Here is a 22965-nt window from a genome sequence, read left to right on the forward strand (position 1 = left end):
CATATATATATATATATATATATATTTTTTTTTTTTTCAAATTAAAGATGTTTTATGTTAAAAGCTACTTGCCCTAAATCATTTTGTTCTGGGGATAAATTTTATATCTATCTATCTATCTATCTCCTGGAGACTTGGATTTCTAATGTTTCATTACAAATATACATAACAATGCACAGAGTCAACATTCAAGCGATAGTTGGACAACTGCTGCCAAGGGGAGTATTTTTGATGGGCTCAATGGTGGGAATAAGACCCAATAGGGCCCAGACCAAGGCGAGATAAATAAGGTGATACATGCAAATGTGTGATCAGATACTTTTTTTCCCCTAATATTTTGCTATTTAGTTTATCATAGATTGTTGCAGTAATTTTGAGTTCTTAAAATATAGCATTAAAGTACTACTTATCTTGATTGCTGAGTTTTTAAGTTTCCCCTCAAATTTTATATCTGAGGCAAGTGCCTCAGATGCCTGATCCTAATTTTGGCCCTGGTTTGGGTTATTGGCTGCAATTATTCACATGCCCATGTCAACATTCCTGCTGTTTTTTAGCTGAGTAGAAGGTACTTTGTACCCCTGGCATTTGGGTTTTACCATGTGACTTGCTTTGGCCAACATGGATGTTAGCAAATAGGATGTGAGCAGAGCTTGAAGTTGTTTGCAGGACAGGGTTTTCCTTCTTGCATTCCTGCCATCATCATGAACAGAGAATGTCTTAGGAAGCTACAACCCCTGATACCTAAGCCCAGAAGATGTGGAACAAACTTGAACCCAACCTGCAATTTGAATCCCGCAGGCTAGATGAGTTGCCACCACCTACAGACCCATGATCTTAGGAAATTATTACTGTTTTGTGTTGCTGTTGTTGTTGTTGTTGTTGTTTAAAGATTTTATTTATTTGACAGAGAGAGAGACAGCCAACAAGAGAGGGAACACAAGCAGAGGGAGTGGGAGAGGAAGAAGCAGGCTCCCAGCCGAGAAGCCTGATGCGGGGCTCGATCCCAGGACTCTGGGATCACGCCCCGAGCCCAAGGCAGACGCTTAATGACTGAGCCACACAGGCACCCCCACTACTGTTGTTTTAAACCAGTGAGGTTTGCAGGTAGTTTGTTATATAGCATTACTCTAGCAACTCTGAGTAGTAGAGAGGGGAGGTAGGAAATATGCTTCTCTACCTCTCATACTTTTTTTTTTATAAATAATAATCCATTTCATCTATTTACAAACATCCATTATGCAACTACAATGTGATAGGCACTGGGTTTTCAGAGATGGTTTAAAATGCTGGTCTTTGTGGTTCAGAAGTTTACTGCATAGTAGGAGAAAGTCTATGAATGAGTAGATGCAATTAGTTGTTAAGAGTGCTGAAAGGCAAATCTGCATTTGGTACAAGAGGCACAGAGTTTAATAAGTTATCAAACCTACTAGAGAGAAAAGATTTAATGGAAGAGCTGATTATTATATGGAAGTAAACCCAGATGCTCGCCCAGGGAAATAAAGAAGTTCAGACAGGGACCGTGGCACTGCAGGGCACACGTTACCTACAGAGAGAGAAGCTCTTCAGCTCTAGCTAATTGTTAGTAGGTAAAAATTGGAAGCTCAGTGTTATCCTGTCTTCTGGCTTTCAAGAGAAATCTAGATTATTCTTCAAAAAAGTTTCACAATGTTAAAATAGTGGCCATTAATTCAAGCTGTTTCTACCTACTGCACAGGCAAGAAAGTCCCCAGACCCAACAAACAAATAATCAGACCATGGGCCACATTTAAACCTTGGATTTCCAGTTTGAGGTTAACCAATTGGTAGGAAATCAGGAGACAGCCAGCTTGGACAGGGCACGATAGCCCCCTCTCAGGGGTGGGCGGTACTGAGATCTTGCCTTCAGCTCAGCCCTCCAAGCCAGTGCTCCCTGGCAGTGCTGGTGCAACTGGGAGGAATGCATGCTCTTTTTCTTTGTCTTTTTTTTTTTTTTTTTTCCAATTTGCTCAAAGTCACTGAAGGGCATGTTTCTTTCATCAATTTCCATCTCTTAATAACAACAAAGTAATAATAAACATAATGAAAACATCTAAAGTCATAGAAAATGCACTTTTAATTATCTGTAATTTCAGACACTGTCTCTCCCTAATATGCTAGATAGCATGTTTCCTTTAACAACTATGCATATTTCAGTCTAGGAATAATAACAATTCGTAATATTTTTTTTAGGAAAGCAGATTATGCTCCTATATTTTCACTATTAAATTTGCGTAATAAAGGAAAATGTATTTTCAAAATATAACAGATGTACCTTTGTATAAAAATTATCCATCTTTGGTATTATTCGTATAAATCTTCGAACAGTATTTTTTTTTTTTCTTGTCAAAATCTAAACCTATCTGCAAACAATAGCACCAACAGTGGAAGGTGGTTTGGGGGTTGGGAGGATAAATGTCAAGTTTAGCAGGACTGCGTAAGTGCTCTTCATTTATAAATAATACACCACAATATGGTAACATGATATTTATCTAGCATTACGGAGGAATTTGGTATTCTACGAACACAAATGTTTTTCATAGTTGGAGGTTACAACTTCAAATGCCCCCAAGAAAGTTGATGAGAAGCTATCTAAGATCTATTACATAATTTATCTGCCTTCTTAAACAGACTAGACTAAAATAAACAGACAGGTAAAGCAAAACCTTGGATTCTTGAAGTTTCGCCTCATGAATAGCATATTATGCTATAATGCAACTTGCCTTCCGTGGCTACGGTAGGAGATGGGATTGTCGAGCCATGTATGAAATGGCCTTTGATCTAGTCTGCAGCCTGATGGTTCTTCTGTATCAGAATCATCCCATGGGAACACAGATTATTGGTCTCCTTCCTCTACAGTTTTTTTTTTTTTTTTTTTCAGTAGGTTTGGGCTGGAAAACAAGATTTTGAATTTCTAACATATTCCCAGGTGATGTTGCTGTTGCTGGTCCAGAAATCATATTTTAATCGCCACTGCTATCAGCCTTTCCCTCTTCCGTCCTCCCTTTCCTCCTTCTATCCCTCTTCCCTCCCACCCTTCTTCCTTCATTTCTTCCTTCCTTCCTTCTGTCTTTTTAAAATATATTTTCTAACTCCTACTCCTTCGCCTATGATTTATCAATGCTTTCCACGTGCTCTCGCTTATAAAATGCTCGCAGAAAACTAAGTCTTCTCATCTTACTGCTTCAGACCATGATTGTGCCTCTAGGCTTAGCCCTTTATTAGCAGCAATCACACAGCCAGTTTGGGAAGCAGAACCAGTGTTGAGGGCTCTGGTCCTTAGAGATTCTGTCTTTAACTTGTTTGGACTTACAGAAATCAGGACATCAAGGCATCATTTATCATGAAGTATGGACAATTCCACAGACATTTCTAACACTCTTCAGTCCCTTCTCAGGCTTCCAAAATTTCACTGTCATCTTGAGATGGCAAATATGTTTTTCCAAAAACCCACATTACCAAGGAAGCACCCTTGCTTCCATCAGTTTTTTCCTTCCTTGTGTAAAGTGAGATGGAATATGGCATTCACCAGAATCAGGTTTTTATGGCTATTTAAAAGCCCAGGCTTGTTGTCAAACTCTGATATTCTCTAACCATCACAACTTAGTCCTCTAAAAAATTTACCAGTAACAACACAAAGTCCTCCTGTTTTTCTGAATGTTAAAAAAATGAGAGTAAGTAAGAAACATTCATTCTTTTCTCAAAGAACTTACATTTTAACTGTAAATATATACGGGTCCTGTGTAAATGACACAGAAAATGCTTTCACACATCAATTAAAAGATCATAATGAGGGGAGCCTGTGTAGCTCAGTTGGTTAAGCGTCCAACTCTTGGTTTCGGCTCAGGTCATGATCTCAGGGTCATGAGATGGAGCCCTGCATCAGGCTCTGCACTGAGCATGAAGCCTGCTTAAGATTCTCTCTCTCCCTCACCCTCTGCCCCTCACCCCACTAAAAAAAAAAAATCATAAGGGTATAACTAGAGACAAACATTTTCATTATTTGTACATTGAACTTCCAGCTGCATTTTGCATGTATTTCACTAAATATCAGACATTGCATGTACTTGTTACCTTCTATGTCTATCAGTGAACAATTACAATGCTTACATGGACGTAATTAAAGTACACATAATTATTATAGCAGATAAGATGAAAAATCAAAGGCAAATGACGCAACAATTTTAGATAAGTGAAATTTAAATGGCACCAAAATACCCACATCAGTGAGATCCAAAGGGGAAAGGCAGAAGAAATGTTGGCATTCTAAATTTCCCACAAAACATTCAGATTTTGGAAGTACCAATTTATATAACAACTGTTTTTATTAATTTAATCAATTGCCTATGAAAATATGCAGCAGCATTTCCATCTTCTGAATGACTCCAAAAATTAAAGCAAACAAAAAATCTACATAGTAGTAGATATAAGCAAAGAAAATACCAAGATGGTATTAAAATGAAAGTCAGAGGTATAAAATAAGACAGAGGAGATAATCACAACAACAATAATAATTTGAATGCTTCCTCTGTGCCAAGAATGCTACTGTTTTAAACCTACTATCTAAGTCTTGATACAATTTTGTAATATAGTTAGCTAACAGTGCCAATATTCAAATTCAGACTGTATTTGTTTCAAATATCTCATGAGAATAAACTGTGATGACAATAAATGTAAGTGAAACCCACCTTCGAAAAGACAAAATTTTTTAAGTCTTTTTTTTTTTTTTTTTAAGATTATATTTATTTATTTGAGAGAGAGAGAGCACAAGTAGGGAGGATAGGGAGAAGCAGGATTTCTGCTGAGCATGGAGCCCAACATGGTTCTCAATCCCAGGACCACGGGATCGTGACCTGAGCTGAAGGCAGACATTTAACCCACTGAGCCACCCAGGCGCTCCTGGAAAAGGCAAAATATTTCGAACTGGGTAGATATGCACAAACACAGGAGACACCCACATGACAGTAAAAGATACACCTTAAATAGCTGTACATACTAAATAGGATAGTATTAAGACACATAAAAGACATTAAAAATAAAATGTATTTTATGTATGATATAGAATTAGAAAACTACTTAGTTTCATGAGTGTAATAAACTTGAATACTAAGACGGAATTTAAAAAGAAAACAAAAAAAGTTCATATTTAAAACTCATCATACATATAAAGCAAAAATCCTATATACTGGCAAACCGAATTTCACAGAATATTAGTATTCTCACATCTACAGAGTGGCAAAATCCTACAGTCAGTAAATACTTGTAAAAATCAGAAAAAACCAAAAAAGTATAAACCTGTATAGAGAATTAGAATAGTAAAGTATTAATAGTAGTTATCTTTGGTAAAAAGGTTATCTGTGATTTTTTCTTTTTTTGGTCTACTATATATTTTTTTAAAGATTTTATTTATTTGAGAGAGAGCATGCGAGAGAGCAGGAGCTGGGGGAAGAGCAGAGAAAGAGGGAGAAGTAGGCTCCCCGCTGAGCAGAGAGCCTAACTATACATGGGGCTCAGTCCCAGGACCCTGAGATCATGGCCTGAGCCAAAGGCAGACGTTCAACTGACTGAGCCACCCAGGCGCCCCTACTACTCTATATTTTCAAATGTATCTCCAATTAATGCGTACATGTCTTTCATAATGTGTATATGTCTTTCATAATGACAAAACAGATTTTATTTTCAAAAAAAGCAAATATAAATCTATACATGTGTACACATATATGTGTATGAGTGTGTATGCATATATATATATACACATACACATATATGTTAAAGAGTATTTTAAAACTCTAATACTGCAGCGGTCACTTATTCCTGGACTTTGTGCTTCATGAGGACAAATAATGCCTTTTTTAAACACTAAGGAAATATCCAGGATAATGTAAAAACTTCCCTTTTATAAACCATTTTGAATCTCATCTTCCATAAATATTAATTTGTGTTCATCATTATCTTTCTAGTTTATGACCTCTTTTTTTAAATTTTTTATTTTTTTAAAGATTTTATTTATTCATTTGAGAGAGAGAAAGAGAGGTAGAGAGAGCACAAGCAGAGGGAGGGGGAGAAGCAGGCTCCCCACTGAACAGGGAGTCTGACATGGGGCTCAATCCCAGGACCTTGAGATCATGACCCAAGCTGAAGGCAGATGCTCAACCGAGATACCCAGGTGCCCCCCCCCTTTTTTTTCCTTTAAGATTTTATTTATTTATTTTAGAGAGAGAGAGAAAGAGCAAATGAGAGAGCACAAGGAGGGGGAGCAACAGTCAGAGAGAGAGGGAGAAGCAAACTTCTTGCTGAGCAGGGAACCCAAAGCGGATTTCAATCCCAGGACGCTGAGCCGAAGGCAGATGCTTAAGCAACTGAGTCACCCAGGAACTCCCAGTTTGCGAACTCTTTTGTGGGGAATAACACCAATATATTTTCCACCAGGTATATAAAGAAATCCTACACTTTTTTTTTTTTTCTTTTTGGTCCTAAAATTACCTTCAAACTTCGAGAGTTCTCCTAGGCATGGTATTCTTGAATTCGTTGAACATGTCCATGTTCCACTTACTAATATCCTTCATGGACATGAATTTAATTGTGTCCCTTTTCACCCATCATTTTTCTGAACTGAAAATTTCTGATCTGGTCTTACTATTTCATTCCTTTGATCATTTCCATTAACCTTTCAGGCTGTTCTAACTGTTTTATGGCTTTAATGGAATGCACTGAATCAAACTATGAACTCTACTCCAAGTGCAAAAACATTATTTCTGTTCAAAGACTTAACAAAATTACATAATACTGTTTTTGCAATTTTATCATGGTTATCTCTGGCATTTGGTTGAACTTTCTGAACTGCTGCTCTACACTGGATGGGCTTCAAGAAATAGTTGACATAGATTCAGATATCTTTTTTTTCTGAACACAAGCAATAGAGAGTGTTCCCTTTTATCAACATAGTTTGGATTATACTTCCCCAAATACATTACCTTCTACTCTCCACACGTGAAATTCATCCACTATTATCTGGCCTATTCACACAGCATTACAAAATGTTCCTGCAGGGCCCATCCATCTCACCAGTTTTGAACCCCTTCCGAGTCATCTGCAAACTTAGAGATCTGTCTCAGGACAGTCATACAGCTAACCTTCCTCCCCAGGCCCACATTCTTCCAGTTGCTATCACTGGAGCCGTGGTGGAGTATATATTTACTCCACTTTTGGCTTAGTCCAACCTCATGCTCTGATACTAGTCCTGCATACCAGAGGGGAACTTCAAAAACTTGAGCAAGTGCTACAGGTGAGAAGATCATGTTCACCTGGATGCTACCTAGTCCAACTTGGACTTCCCATCCTGTTCCCTACCTTGACTAGTCTTCCTTATAACCAAGCCCCTCCCTCATACTCTTATTTTAATAACAGGTCTGTGTCTTTGTATGCGGTCTGTTCACCCTACTTTTGTTGGTTTGGTTTTTAAATAAAATGCTTTTCCTTACTCTTGCTTCCTTTGCTAACTGCCAGGTCATCCTTCCTTTTCCAAAAGCAGTGGTTAAGAATCACCTGGAAGGCTTATCAAGCTATAGCTTCCTGGCCCCAACCCTAGAGACTCTGATTCAGTATTACCAGTAGGCCAGGGCAAGGTCAACAACTCTGCATTTCTAACAGGCTCACAAATGATGCCAATGCTGTTGGCCTAGAGACCACGCTTTGAGAATCACACAACTTCCATGATTTCCATTTATTTTTTTTTGTTTGCCAGAGGCATCCCTTGATGATCCACCCATCCGACCAGCTCATATGGGTTGTCTTGATGGGCTTTTCTACATCTCAGGACCCTATTCCTTCCTCTAACCACTGTATGAGGAAGAGAAACAATACCAATTCTAATTCTGCTTCTTGAAATGATGCTGATGATGACGATGACAATGGCAATGATAATGAGCCTCAATTTCCTCATCTTTAAGTGGAGATAAAAATAGTACATCCCTTATAATTTTCTGAAACTATTGACTGAGAAAGCACAGCACTTTGCATGATGCCTGGCACATAATGTGTGCCCAATAAATGTGGGGTATGAGGCCATCAATGCAGATGACGATGGCAGAATATCATTAATTTAATAGACTGATTGATTAGTTTGGGGGAACATAATAGTGAGCAAAACAGATATGGATTCTGCCCTGGGGGAGACAGAAACAGGGAATGAGTACACAGATAATAACAGATTACAATAAGTACTACCAAGGAAAAAGAAAAAAGAAAGAACAGAACAGAGTAACTGGGAGAGGCTGATTTCGTCAGAATGGACAGGGGCAAACTCTACAGGAAGGTGGCATTTGCAGTTTCATCTAAGCAAGGAGCAGCCATGTGAAGAAGAGCTGGAGGAAGAGAATCCCTGGCATGGGAAACTGCCCAAAGAAATGTTTTGAGACTGGAAATTGTTTGGTTTGTTCAATGAAAAGGCAGCAGGTCGCATCGGTGGAAACTAATAAACAGAGGAAGAATGCGCTGAAATTAAGAAAGAAGTAAACACAGGCTAACTCCCACAGAGGTTGGTAGGGTGTGTTAAGGAGTTTCTCGTTTGGTCTAAGAAAAACAGAAAGACTTTGAGGGTTTTAATTTCTAGGAAGGTGCATCCTACATTCTGATTAACATGTTAACAAGATCATTCTGGGTAAGAACGGTTGCAATAAGGCAAAACTAGAAGACGGACAGGAGGTTCTAGGTCTGGTCTAGACAACAGAGGAGAGTAGCTGGATTTAGGGTGAGGGAAGTCAGGATGGAGAGAAGTGGGTAAATTTTAAATACGTCTGGAAGTTGAACTGCCATGGATTTAATTCAAGGTATAAGAAAAAGAGGGCTCAAAGCTAATGACTGGGTTTGATATATTGCAACACTGAGGCTATATTCATTAAACCAAACTCTCTTTACTTATTTTGACAGTTTTTGTATGTATTGTATATGTGAATGATAAATATTTCTTCTTATCTGAAGCTAATTTAATTGTGAATACTTATTTTCTGGGTGATTTTCCTAATAACTTACAAAGTTGACATTTTTCATAGTCTTTGGTAAAGTGTAAATAATGGTAGCATACGTCTTAAGCTCCCTCCAGAAAGCTTGTAAAATGTTTAGGTCAAATTATTTTTTAAATAATACTAGCTAATATTTATTTAATGCTTTAGATGTACCAGACCCTGATTCATGCCCAAATCACTAGACTTTACAGCCCACCCAAACTGGGAAAATTTACTCATCTTCTCTCACTAAGATCACACAGGATCGCTGAGCCAAAGTTGTAGAATTTCCACTTCTACAACTTCGGTTCAGCGATCCTATATGTTTATGATAAACTGTACCACCTTGCTTTAAGTTCCACTGTTCTCAGAATTACCTCTAGTATGTTTCTTTATCACAATTTCTTTCTCCTTGAGCTTCTCCGAAATGTCAGGAGATGGCAAGAACTGTGCAATTGACAACACAAGATCTGAACGAGACTTCCTCATCTGAGTTTGGGTAATCAAGGAGAATGCACGTTAACATACAGACACCTGTTGTTAATACCAGTAATGATGACAATGTCACTTACCGAGGGTCTGCTCTGTTCCAGGCACTGTCCTGGAGTTGCACTGAACATGCATCGTTTTGCTTACTCTGAACTCCGCAGGCTAGATGTCCTGGCCCATTGCACAGACAATATTAGAGATGGAGGGTTGTGTTCATAACCACCCCACCCCCAGTGGCACCCTCAAGCCTAACCTGGAGCAGACTGGAGGAGGAGAAAGGGGAACAAGATGGTAGGTAGAACGAGGAGGTGTGGATAGAAGGAAAGATGAGAGTCTTAATCACACAAATGTTCCTGCTTTTAGGGGAGGCACTATACGCTGTCTACATGATCAGCCAAAAAGAAGAGAAACACACAGCTTGCAGTAGAAGTAGAAAATGAGAACAAACTTGCTCCTCCGTTTACATGGAAGGGAGTGAAGAGGTGGTGAGGAGAAAAACTCACTTACTGATATCTTCTTCTGAGGCCAGAATTACATTTATTATTATTTTATTATTGTTTTAAAAATTAAACAAGGAAAATGCACCTGCTGTGACTTTCCCTTCCTACATATATCTACATAATGACCCTGTGTCATCGTAATTTCCTAGGTATTTTGCAAGCTAAATTATCATTCCAAAGGAAAAACAGTATTACATGCACAATCCCCCCATCTATCTGGCTAACCATCCTTTAAAAATCGCACACACGCACACACACCCTCCCCCCCACACAATCCCCCAGCTCATTTGAAATTTCTTTTGTTTTCATGCACTGTAAATTGGTGATAAAGTGTTATTACTGAGCATTTGGCAGTTGGATTCACTAACTACTTTTTGAATGTCAGTAAGAATATACCAAGGGAAAATTGAATTATATAATGTAATCACTTGGGCTAATTATTTTCTTTGCTGGTCCTCTAAAAAAGCAATGGATGAGAACTCACAAATATCACATTTATTTTTCTTAGCAGGAGAGGAGAACGGGTCTGTGATTAAAGTGGCATCATGTTGCTTCTTACAGAATGTGTAATGGGTCTGAACTGCAAGAACAAAAAAGCAGGTACACCCATTAACTACGGTAAAAATCCCCTTTTAATTGGGTAAGCAGTTTCCATAGAAATGTATACAGTAAGTAGCCACTACACATATAAGCCAAAGTGGGAGAGCTTTACTGCTGATAGCAGGAGATTCTTCACCTGAAGCTCTCCTTCAGTTTACAAATATAAGAAAAAAAAAGTTTCAACCTTAGAGCCTTTCCTAATTGCACATAGCATTTCCCAAACATAAGCCTGTTAGAGATTCTAAGAAGTCCTGTAGTATGTACCTGTTTAAGTTAATTTTGTTTGAGCCAACATTTTCCAAATTTAGGTAATCACAGATGATATTTTGTTTTGCCTTATTCTGTTTTTTTCATTTTTTTAAGGAATAGCTAATAATACACAAACAGCTTGGGGCATGTTGGTGAACAAGAATGTCTGGCCTTCATCTTTACTAGATGCCTCACTTGATCGCACAGTTGTTGCCTCTTTAACTTCGTCCATTTTATTCATACCAAACTTGTACCCAAAATGTGTTTTGCAAGGAGTAACTGCTGAAATATTGCTACTGCTATTTAGAAGAGCACAATTCATATTACTATTGCATAGCAACAGCTTTTCTGAACAGCAAGAATATGGGTAAAATAAGAAAGAACACTTTCTCTGAGTCTGAGGATTGCGTACCAAGTTTTGTTGTTGTTGTTGTTTTTTTTTTTTTTTGGTCACAAGAAGGACTTAATGAGACTTTTTTTTTTCACATACTGAAATTCAACATTCAGGATGGATGAAAATCCAGATTCAATTCTGAGAGAAAAAAACTGTACATTTCTTACATATTTCTTAAATGCTTAATGCATGCCAACTAGTATGCAAAACACTGGGGACATGACAATGACTGAGATACAACCCCTCCCCCTTGATAAACTGCCTAACCAACATGTGAAGTGTTAATCGTGGAATTAGCAAGAAATTATGGAAGCACGGGGAAGGGAGAGGAGTTGCCACATGGTTGCACATGATGTCAGATCCAATGATCAAAAAGCATTGTACATATGTGACACACCATTGGTTTGAAAGAACCACAAAGCACACACACAAAATCAAGTCTTTGTGAACTCAGAGGTTTTTGCCCAGATACCCAGTGACCTCAGTACTTCCCCTGTGCGGCATTCCATTTAGCTTGTTTCTATGAAATTGGTATACCTTACCTCACACACACATATGCCCATACAAAGCCATTACAACTCAATACTAAAAAGACAAATAACCCAATTTAAAATGGGCAAAGGATCTGAAAAGACACTTCTTCAAGAAAGACATACAAATGGTGAATAAATCCATGAAAAGATACTCAACATCATTGGTCATTAATGAAATGCAAATCAAACTCACAACGAGATACCACTTCACACCCACGAGGCTAGTTAGAGCAAAAAAAGTTAGCTAGTAACAAGTATTGATGAGGATATAGAAAAATAGAAATACCCATGCATTGCTGGTAGGAATACAAAATGGTATAGTCTCTTTAGAAAACAACTGGTAGTTCCTCAAATGATAGAATATAGAATTACCATATGACTCAGTGGTTCCACTCCTAGGTATATACTCAAGATAAGAGAAAATATAGATCCACGTAAAAACTTGTACATAAATACTTTTACAGAATTATTAATAATAGACAAAAGTAGAGACAATCCCAGTGCCCAACATCATCCTAATGAATAAATAAAATGTGGTACATCTATACAATGGAATATTATTTGGCCATAAGAAGAAATGAATTACTGATACACAGTACAATAACGTTGAACTTGAAAATGTTATACTGAGCTAAAGAAACAAATCACAAAACACAACATACCCTATGATTCCATTTTTGTAAAATGTCCATAATAGTGAATTCACTACAGAGACAGAAAGTAGACTGGTGGTTGCCTAGGGCTGTTGCAAGGTAGAGAGACAAGAGAAAATAAGAGGATAGGGGAACAACAGTTAATGGGTGCAAGCTTTCTTTCGAGATGATGAAGGTGTTGTAAAATTCACTATGGTCAGATATGGTTGCAAACATCTGTGACTGCTGAAACCAGTAAATTATACGGTTTAATGTGAAGTTGTCTGGTATGTGAATTGTAGTGGATGGTGTCTCAATAAAGCTGTTTTACAGCATTAGGCAAGAAACTTACTGCATTTTCAATACACATTTGTTGAATAAGTGATAAATAAATCAACAAATGTATAGATCGAACTCCAAATGCTTTACTTGAATAGATTCTGCCATTTAAAGACATGTTTTCAAGTCGGTGCTTTTTGCCCTTAGGCGCACTGCCACCAAGTGGTGGAAAGGACCTTGGTCTTCGGTACAAATTTCAGGAGTATGAATACAGGTATACTCTGGTGGCTTCCTGCTCAAATATACCAGATCATACTAAAGATAAGTCCATACCTTACTATGTAAAATAATCCCTAAAATGATTATATCTAGATATATGAAATAATAAATCAGAAATAAGTAAAAGTCCTTGGAAAGTATAGAAAGAAATGCCACGCTTTGCTCTCTGGCCTTTCAAAATTGGCAAGCACAACTGAGGCTAACGCTTGCTACCTTTAATTAAAATGCTCCTGTCTAATTTAGTTTGAGTCCTGTAACAGTCAAACTCCTTCTGGGATAATGTGGAGTTCAGGTACTTCAGAAAAACTTGGGCATAGCACGCCCTTTTGGGCAGCTTTCCACCACTGTCAGCAGTTCTCCTCCTTCTAAACCACAGATGCTCCATTCACCTTGCTGAGACTCTTAGGGCTAATGAAAATCACAGCCTTAGATCGCCTTTTTAATGCTCTGAATTAGCACATAGCCTTTGCCTTTCCCTCTGGAGCCTCTACTTCCTTCCTCACCTTTCTGAGAAAGAAGAAAAAAAGTAAGATCCACAGCCATCTCAAGGATAAACTAAAAAAACTGTTCAAATTGCTTTCTCCAATGAAAGAGGGAAGGAGAAGAGAGATCCACATAGTAGGTCTTTAAATAAATATCTGTGCAATGAATAAATAAATCCCGTCACGAATTCAACTAGTATTTCTATGTACAGTACAACCGCATTGTCATACCAACCAACTCATTTTACATTAACAGCCTGGACATACCATCCGTCTTCTTCTAATATATATATGCATTCACCAGAATCTCCTACACACCAGTTTGCATAGAACTTTGGCATACTCTCACAATGGCTATGATTTCAGGTGAGAAAAGTAATGATGATAAGAAATGAACATAGTTATAGGAAGGAACAGCAAATAGATGATTTTGATTTTTTAAAATTTAATTCTACCTTATATTATGCATTTTTATCATACATTTGGGATCAGACCCCTAAGTGGAGGAAAAAAAAAAAAAAACTCTTAACTAATTTCATTATGATCCATTTGGCAATTACCCTGTGAAAGATAATCAATATAAACTTACCTAAGACACTGCTTTTATGGCTATGACCGTTAAATGCATATGGCTGGGGGGGTGGTCACTGCTAATAAAGGCCAATTATGGAGAGACATGAAATTTAAGGACAGCTACTTGGGGGGAAGCAGTGATGTAGTAAATTCAGGAGAACTCCATTCAAAGAGTTACACATTGTAATAGAGGTGTTCATTATCTTTATTAATATATTTTATGATAACTATTTTCTGTTTATAGCTAAGAACCTAAGGCAAAAACCCAACATGGGTGATCCAACAGCAAATTTGTAAAGGAGGCAACTGAACACCTTAATGGAGGTGGACGTGCCAGTTACTCTCCAAACAAATGGATGGGTCAGTTCCCTACTTGACCAACTCTACGTGCTCAGAAAGTAGCGCCACATCCAATATGTCTCAGTAAAAAACCAAAACAAAACAAAATGATAAAACTAAAGATATGCAAAAAATAAAAGGACACAAAGCCCTATCAATTTTTAATTATCATATCTTCCTTCCATACTTAGACACATCTGAGAGTTGATGGAGTGGGGACATCTGCATGCTTGTTGTAGTAAATTAAATTTATATTTAAGAATTGGGTTAAAAAAACAGAAAACGTATTTTCTTCATAGTTAATGATATGTTTATTATTAAAATTGGAACAGATCATTCAGAATTATAGGATCTAAAATGTCAGTAGGACGTTAACCTTATAAATTATGAAATAAGAATATGATGATACTAAAGAGAAAAATAAACAAGGGGGCATTTAGATCTTTGAACTACACATAACCTAGTTTATAAACAGAGAAATGTCTTTCGATTCATTGCTCTTATAAAAGGGACATTTTTTCACACTTGTGGAAACCTGAGATTGTCATATTAACAATATGTAAGAAATGTTGGTAATATACTTCTCTGTTGTGGCGCATGTCTCTATGAAACTAATCAGGAATCTCTTTAACTGTATAATCCACAGTACAGTTTCCGTGGTTATAGTCGTCTGCTCCGGCAGCTATCACAAAATATCACCACGGACTCGGTGGCTTAGACAACATAAACCTATTTTTTCACAATTCCGGAGTCTGGAAGTTTAAGATGAAGGTGCCAGCAGGGTTGATTTCTGGTGAGACATCTCTCCTTGGCTTGGAGATGATGCCTTCTGTCCCCACGTACCCCGTTTTCTGTGTGTTTGCACTGAGAGAAGAATGCACTCATGCCTCTTCCTCTTCTTATAAAGACGCCATTCCTATTAGATTAGGGCCCCATTCCTGAGATTCATTGAACCTTAATTACCACCTTAATTAAAGGTCCTATCTCCAAATACAGTCACATTGGTAGTGATTAAGGCTTCAACCTATGAATTTGGGGGAAAACTATTCAGTCCATAACAATGTTCTCTAAAAACACATGAGTCTCCATAAAGAGCTTATAAAATATTTTGATAGAAAGCTAGATAACTTATATACAATGTACGTATAATTGTCTTTCTTTTTTTTTTTTTTAAGATTTTATTTATTTATTCGACAGAGATAGAGACAGCCAGCCAGAGAGGGAACACAAGCAGGGGGAGTGGGAGAGGAAGAAGCAGGCTCATAGCGGAGGAGACTGATGTGGGGCTCGATCCCATAACACTGGGATCACGCCCTGAGCCGAAGGCAGACGCTTAACCGCTGTGCCACCCAGGCGCCCCTATAATTGTCTTTCTTATGTTTACAATTCAGATGAGCCAGAGAACAAAACAAGGCTTTGGGTGGCCAAGACGAACAAGACATGACGTCTGTTTTTTCTCACGATCTAGCTGGGAAGAAAGCATGGATGGCAGGCTATAGGGGCACAGAGGAAGCTAAGAAAGCATAAAATGCTTCACAAATTTGGATGCCATCCTTGAGCCACAAACGTCATATTTGTCTATGTTTCCAATATGCCAAAATTTTTTCTGTGCATCATTAGGACATCATTGTATGATTCTTCCAGGATTCATGAGAATTATGGAGGGACTAGTTGCTTTGTACATATTATAGGTGAGTAAAACTGGGTATAAAGAGGGTACATAGGAAGTTTTAATATTTGTGGCATTTTGTTGTTTTGTTTTTGCTTAATTTTTGCAACTATGCTTTAGGCTTCTGCTGAAGTGTAGAAGAGCATCTTCTATTTCTTTCTTTCCCACATCACCCAAAGCCATGCCTCCTATTCTGTAAGCCGCCTCTCCCAAATTTCACACCTAAGCAATCGTCAAGCCCTATGGGAGGAAGTAATTATCATTCTTTACAAATGAAGGGATTGAGGATTAGCAAGTTAAATAATTGGCCAAGATGAAACAGCTAATAAGCCACAACCCAAAAATCAACCTATGTCTTTCCATTACCCTTAAGACAAAAACCTAATCACATTAGCAAACCACTCAGGAGCTATACCACTTTTCCAGTCCCCTATCAGTTTCCCATTGGACCTACAATCTTCAGTCATATCAGATTACTTCCCCTTCCCCATCCCTTGCTTATCCCAAACCTTTTCCCGCTTCCTTCCTCTGCCCTTCTCTCCTCAGCCCTCGTCCCAAACCCTGACTCCCTTCCTTCATCTTTGTTGAACTGTTATACGCGGGGCCCCTCACCTCCCTCTTTCCCAACTTTTCTTTGGCTCTTCTATTTCTTGCCTGTTTGCCTAACTAGTCTTTGAAGTCAAGACTGGTGCCATATGCATCTTTCTATGTCCAAAGAGTGGCTGGAAGAGTACAGAAGATACACTCACTGCCAGCTGCTTTGTCAGTATGGACGCGGTGGTTCAGTTGTATATCTCGGCCTAGAAACCATACTTGATTAGCTCACTACATACCCAGCCATCTTTTTTATTATTATTAAGCATCTTGAGAAGAAAGCGAGCTACTGATGGGACTTTCCTGTCTCACTACATTACAAAATGATAGTTTTTAACGGGGGTTTTTAACTTCTTCTATATATCTTTATCTGCTATCTTCTTAACTTGCTTTTAAGGTGATTTTTCTAAAACTTCCTGAATAGATTGATCTATTATCTATTTGCAGAATCAGTACATTATGTAATGGTTGAGGCAACCATATGCATTTAAAAGAATATGGGAAGGGATTATGAAGAGAAATTTTCTTAGAAATAGGAAATATATGTATGTTATACATGTATATGGTATGTATATGCATGTACATATATATGAATGTATCTATATTATAGACATTAAAATAGAATTTAATATTCTGAATCCACTGCCATTGGGCTTAAAGAACATATCTGTGTGAGGTAGACATGCTCTAGGTCAGTAGAGAGCCATTCTGAACACATTGCAAGAGGGTGACCCATGGATCCCTGTCCCTTAAGGAGAAGTCTCAGATGGGCAAAACACCTGCCTCAAAGGACTTTCTTTAGAGGTGTTTTCTTGGGAGAAATATAAACTCGTACACCACGTGAAGTGAAGTATGCTACTCATGGGAGCCGGGGGAAAGATACGGAGAACTCTTAGATTTGGTTACAGGTTTTCAATTATGTGCCAAGGACTGACCTAGCAGACTCATTTGTGTCTAAAAAGCCAGATTGTATCAATTCTAGCCAACATTTCTCTAGAAATGAGAGAAAACCTACACACTAAAGTAAACTTTTAATAGTATCTTGCTTATATTGCTGCAGATTGCTTTTAAAAGCATTCTAGAATCTAAAGGTTCTAAACTGTTTTCATTTTGTCATCAATGTTAGACCTAATGGCTTCTCCTCAAGAGTGAACTTTCCACCTATCTCCAGTGTGTGCATGGGCAATGCACAGAGTTTGTCCAAGGCTGGGCACTTCCTTGGTTAAAGATCAAATATTTTTTTTTAAAGTATGCATTTTGGGACACCTGGGTGGATCAGTTGGTTAAACATCTGTCTTCGGCTCAGGTCATGGTCCCAGGGTCCTCGGATTCAGTCCCACATTGGGTTCCTTGCTCAGCGAGGAACCTGCTTCATACTCTGCCTGCCTCTACCCCTGCTGTGTGCTCTCTTTCTGACAAATTAATAAAATCTTAAAAAACATTAAAAAAATAAAAATAAAGTATGCGTTTCTGTATTGATTCAGACATCACATCTAGACCTAAGGCAGTGGCAAATCTCCTGTTTATTAAGGGTAATTATAATTCTTGAGTCAAAAAGCTGTTATTTGGAAAATAATAATGGACAGAAAACGATTCTTTAGTTCTTAAGAAAAAAAAAGAGTTAAAAAAAATCATGGCGCTAGTGATTTAAACAGAATGTAAGCTGGCAACAGCATTCAGAAAACCTCCCTCTGCAACCCCCTTTTCAGCACTTCCTCCTGCCATCTCTTCTTTAGGTTCTGACTTTCATGAGAGCAAAGACTATCAACTCTTCATATCTTCACAGAGTTCATGTTAACACTTAAAACAGAGAAAAAAAAAAAACCTACTCCGAAGGCAAGCAATTGATTAGGGCAATTGATTGTGTGAATTTATAATTATACTACAAGCCCATATTCAAACCTTTTGTAGCCTTCCCAGAACCTAGTGCAGTACATGTAGCCAAAATACATCCACCAGTACTATATTGATGAATATTCTAATAGATCAGAAACATTAACATACATGGTTACAATTAAGAACACACCTATGTATTTATTATATTTCATGTAGGTTAGACAAGTTGTCCTTAATCTCATCGATTACAGATCTCCCCAAGAAGTTTAATTATTATGGAACTTTCAATATTCATTTTATAGTGTAAATGCTTTAATTTATATTTAATGTTTACTAATTCTGAAAGTCTTGAGGAAGACCACAGAATTTCTCTTGTTGTATATAAAATGGTATCATACTTGAAAAATCTGTTAGTTCATGTAGGCTCACATTCAAAGGCAGTCTAAGTGCAAGAAAGGACCATGATTTGAAAGGCAAAACAAAAGTCTGATAAAATGCATACTTAAAACTTAAAAGCACAAGCTTGGATTTCTTGTGGGATTTTATCTTTTGAAGAATTATATTAAGGTTGAATTTTTAAAACTGATGAAAAGTATTTGAATAACACTGATAATAAAGTTCTTTTCTCCCCATCTTTTTAAGATTTTATTTATTTGTTTGTTTGTTTATTTATTTATTTGAGAGAGAGAACTCACAAGTGCGGGGGAGGGGCAGAGGGACAAGCAGATTCCCCATTGAGCAGAGAGCCCTACGCAACGTGGGGCTCTATCCCAGAACCCTGAGATAATGACCTGAGCCAAAGGCAGAAGTATAACCAACTGAGCCACCCAGGCTCCCCACCCCCATCTCTTTTTTTGTTTTTGTTTTTTTAAGATTTTATTTATTTATTTGACAGAGAGAGAAAGAACACAAGTAAGGGGAGCAACAGGCAGAGGCAGAGGGAGAAGCAGGTTCCTTGCTGAGCGGGGAGCCCAATGTGGGGCTCGATCCCAGGACCCTGGGATCATGACCTGAACAGAAGGCAGACACTTAACCAACTGAGCCACCCAGGTGCCTCCCCATTGCCATCTTTTAAGTAAAAGTAATAAATTACATTTTCCATATAAACTCAGTCTTACAGGATGAGCTTAACTTTACATTAGAATAGTCAAAGACTATATCAAAGATTTTATTATATCAACATTCATTTTAAAGCCTGGGTAGAATAGTAAAACAATATTATGATCATTTCCTGAATGAAATCATGCCTTTTATAATAGTTACAGATCATACTACGTATGTGGAAGATCTTTAAAATGTATACCCAGTTACCAAGAGAATTACACAAGACATAAACACAACTCTATTTTTTAAATGAATAATTCTTCTAATTTACACATTCAATGTGTAATCTATAATGAAATACTTGGAAATAAGGTGATTAGTTTATAATAAAAATGTGAGTCTAACAGCAGCAAAGCCAGGAGCTGTATAGAAAAATACTTGGTACCCTATGCAAAATGTAAAATAAAAATAAAAAAAACAGAAACGACAAAATACATACACACAGAGCATATATAGAACAGTTACTTTTCTTCCTATATTAAGAGTTCCTGCAAATCAACCAAATAAAGATGAATATTTTAATAAATGTATAAAGGTCAAAAAGATTGATAGCTAACTCACAAAATATAAAATGCAAATGTCCAGTAAGACTATAAAAATAAATCTAAATTAAATAAGAGTGAAAATTAGAACAAAGAGAGTCCATTTTATAAAACTGTTAGGTGAATATTGGTAGAAAAGAAATGTATTTTTTTTTATTACTCATTTATTTAAGAGAGAGAGAACACAAGCAGAGGGGAGAGGCAGAAAGAGAGGGAGAGGCAGAGGGAGAAGCAGACTCCCCGCTGAGCAGGGAGCCCAATGCAGGGCTGGATCCCAAGACCCTGGGATCATGACCTGAGCCAAAAGCAGATGCTTAACCCACTGAGCCCCCTAGGCACCCTGAGAGAAATGCATTCTTTTGGAAACAGGCAGCTCTGGCACTGCTGGTGTGAGTATAAACGTTGCTGTGATATTTTTCCGTAGCATATAAGCAAATAAATGACAAAGATACAGAATGATCATCTCAGTGTTTTTGTTCTTTGTGTGTGCTTTTTAAATAGAACTTGGAAACAAAATAATGCTCAACAATAAAGAGCTGGAGAACATACACATGAGTACAGGAACATACAGAAGAAGATGCTATGGATGTAAATATGTGTGCATATATGTATATTCCTACATATATTTCTCGGCTAAGTTACTTAGAAATCATAATGGTATACAATTGGCTTAGATCTCAATGATGCATCACATGTCCAAATATTGTGTATTAATTTGATGTACATTTGATCTCACATATTTGCAATTAGAAGTTTACCCATGATCACTATAAATTCTAGGTAATTCTATAACTGCATTTGCCTTATGATCAGTAGTATACATTACAAAATAATTTCTATATAGTCATTCTATGTTGCTGTACTTTGATGTTACAAATGTAAAAGTTCTTTGTTTCAACAAAAACTTCCATATAAAATGACTATGTTAAATTGCTCTCATTTTAAAGACAAGCTATTTTAGTTAGAATAACGCTACCTCTAAAACCAAAGAATTAAAATCCTTTGCCTATTCTTAGTTTAATATTTATGGTTTGATCAAAGAACAAACAACTCCATTGTCTCACCCATCACATACATTATTACCTTATCTGAAGATGAAAGCATTTTCTGAATAAACTTGAAAGCCAAAAAGTAAAATGGATAGCATAATACTATTATGGTACAGGTTAGCAGATATAATCAGCATACCATACCTTTCCATTTCTACTGAATAACTTTTAAAGAGCCTATGATTTTTCCTGTACTCTTTACAAGGTAAAATGATTTATTCCAGAGGGAAAAATCCAAAGACTGGTAAACAATTTTTTGTTGTTGTTGTTGCTGTTACAGGAAAAAGCAATTGGAATTCAAATGGTAAAGCACTTTCTCCAAATTACATGATTCAAATGAAACTGACTAAAAAAAAAAAAATCTGGGGTAGATGATAAAATATCTACTTGAGTAACTACCACATAACAATTATTAATTTACAATGATAGGCGGTGACCCTACCTTTCTGAATAATATGTACCATCCGTGCCCTTAACTTTTTAAAATTAGATTCTTTCTATGGTGTTTTCCTTAGATATATTTGATTTTATTGGTTCACCTTCAACATAACATCTACAGTATTTCCATATTAACAAAACAATCTTACCAAGACATTTGAATTTAATATCAGGAAACCTGTCATCATCTCTCAAATGATACCAGACTTTTCTACTCAAGCACATATTGTTTATACAATTTCTTTCATTCACTCCTTCATTTATTTTCCCCAGATAAGATATTCAGGAATCTCTCATTTGTTGTTTAACTCATTTGCTGTTTAACACATTTGCTAAATAATAATTTTTCAAAAGTTTCAGTTGTATCATTGGAATAATTAGACTAAAGAGTGCTGCATCTAGAATTTAGTCAACAAACAAGTATTCAAACACTGCTTTTAACCCCTATGCAATTAATCAAAGTAGAGTAAGGACATGTACGTAATATTGGGACTTTGCAATTTCATACTAATAAACGCAGGAGGCAATTCGGGGATAAGCATTTAAAGTGTCACGGTGATGTATTTTGAAAAGGACAGTGTAAACTAATCTCGAGACATTGACTTACCCAAGACTGAGAGCTCTGCAGAGGCACTAATATTCTCATTTTTATATGTAACAACACAGGTGTAAGTTCCACTATCATCATCTGTCACATTGGAGATAAGCAAGTTGCTTCCACCCAATAAGGAATACTTTTTGGACCTGTAAGACACAGGCATATAAAATTAGAGAGTAGATTAATGTGCAGATATCTATGTGTATACCAGGCAAGGTACTCGGAGGTTTAAATAAACTCCACAAGAGACCAAATTATAAAATTAGAAAGAAACTCTATTTGGGGGACCTTGGTAACATCACATTTATTGATCAAAAATTCATTCAAGATAAACCGCTCCCACTGGAAGGCTATGTGCAGTCATCAAAGAAATTAAATAGATTAAACCTGGAACCAAGATTAGTACTGAAAAGAAGCTTACAGATAATCTGGTGTAATTTTCTCATTTTGGATATGAGGACCACAAGCTCCAGAGAAAGTGATTCCCCACAGTGGAAGTCAATGTCTTGTGTCCTGACATCTGATTTAATAACGGTGGTACAGCCCCACTTTTCATACTGTACCAAGAAAGTCTGGCTACATTCAGAAAACATGTTTTGACATGCTAAAGCTGCAACCAGATTTCTCACATGCTTTAATATTCTAAGAAGTAGAGTGACACCATAGCATACAGTGTTGTTATATAAATATAAAGGGGAGATGAAATTTAAAGATTGAAGTTATTGTCCATGAACCTATCTCATCATAGAAAACGGATATGCTAAAAAGG

The 22965-nt window shown here is 37.1% G+C and overlaps 1 protein-coding gene across 1 annotated transcript in view; it reads right to left on the reverse strand.

Annotated features, from left to right (window-relative positions):
- Nucleotides 1-22965, reverse strand: part of DCC (DCC netrin 1 receptor) — a 704420-nt gene that overhangs the window by 545495 nt on the left and 135960 nt on the right. Inside the window, exon 5 of the mRNA XM_008693128.2 lies at nucleotides 22206-22342. Within this exon, the coding sequence (XP_008691350.1) occupies nucleotides 22206-22342 (137 nt within the window). The remainder of the gene's footprint in view (nucleotides 1-22205; nucleotides 22343-22965) is intronic.

This window comes from Ursus maritimus, unplaced genomic scaffold (assembly GCF_017311325.1).
Source record: "Ursus maritimus isolate PB19 unplaced genomic scaffold, ASM1731132v1 scaffold_18, whole genome shotgun sequence".
Lineage (NCBI taxonomy): Eukaryota > Metazoa > Chordata > Mammalia > Carnivora > Ursidae > Ursus > Ursus maritimus.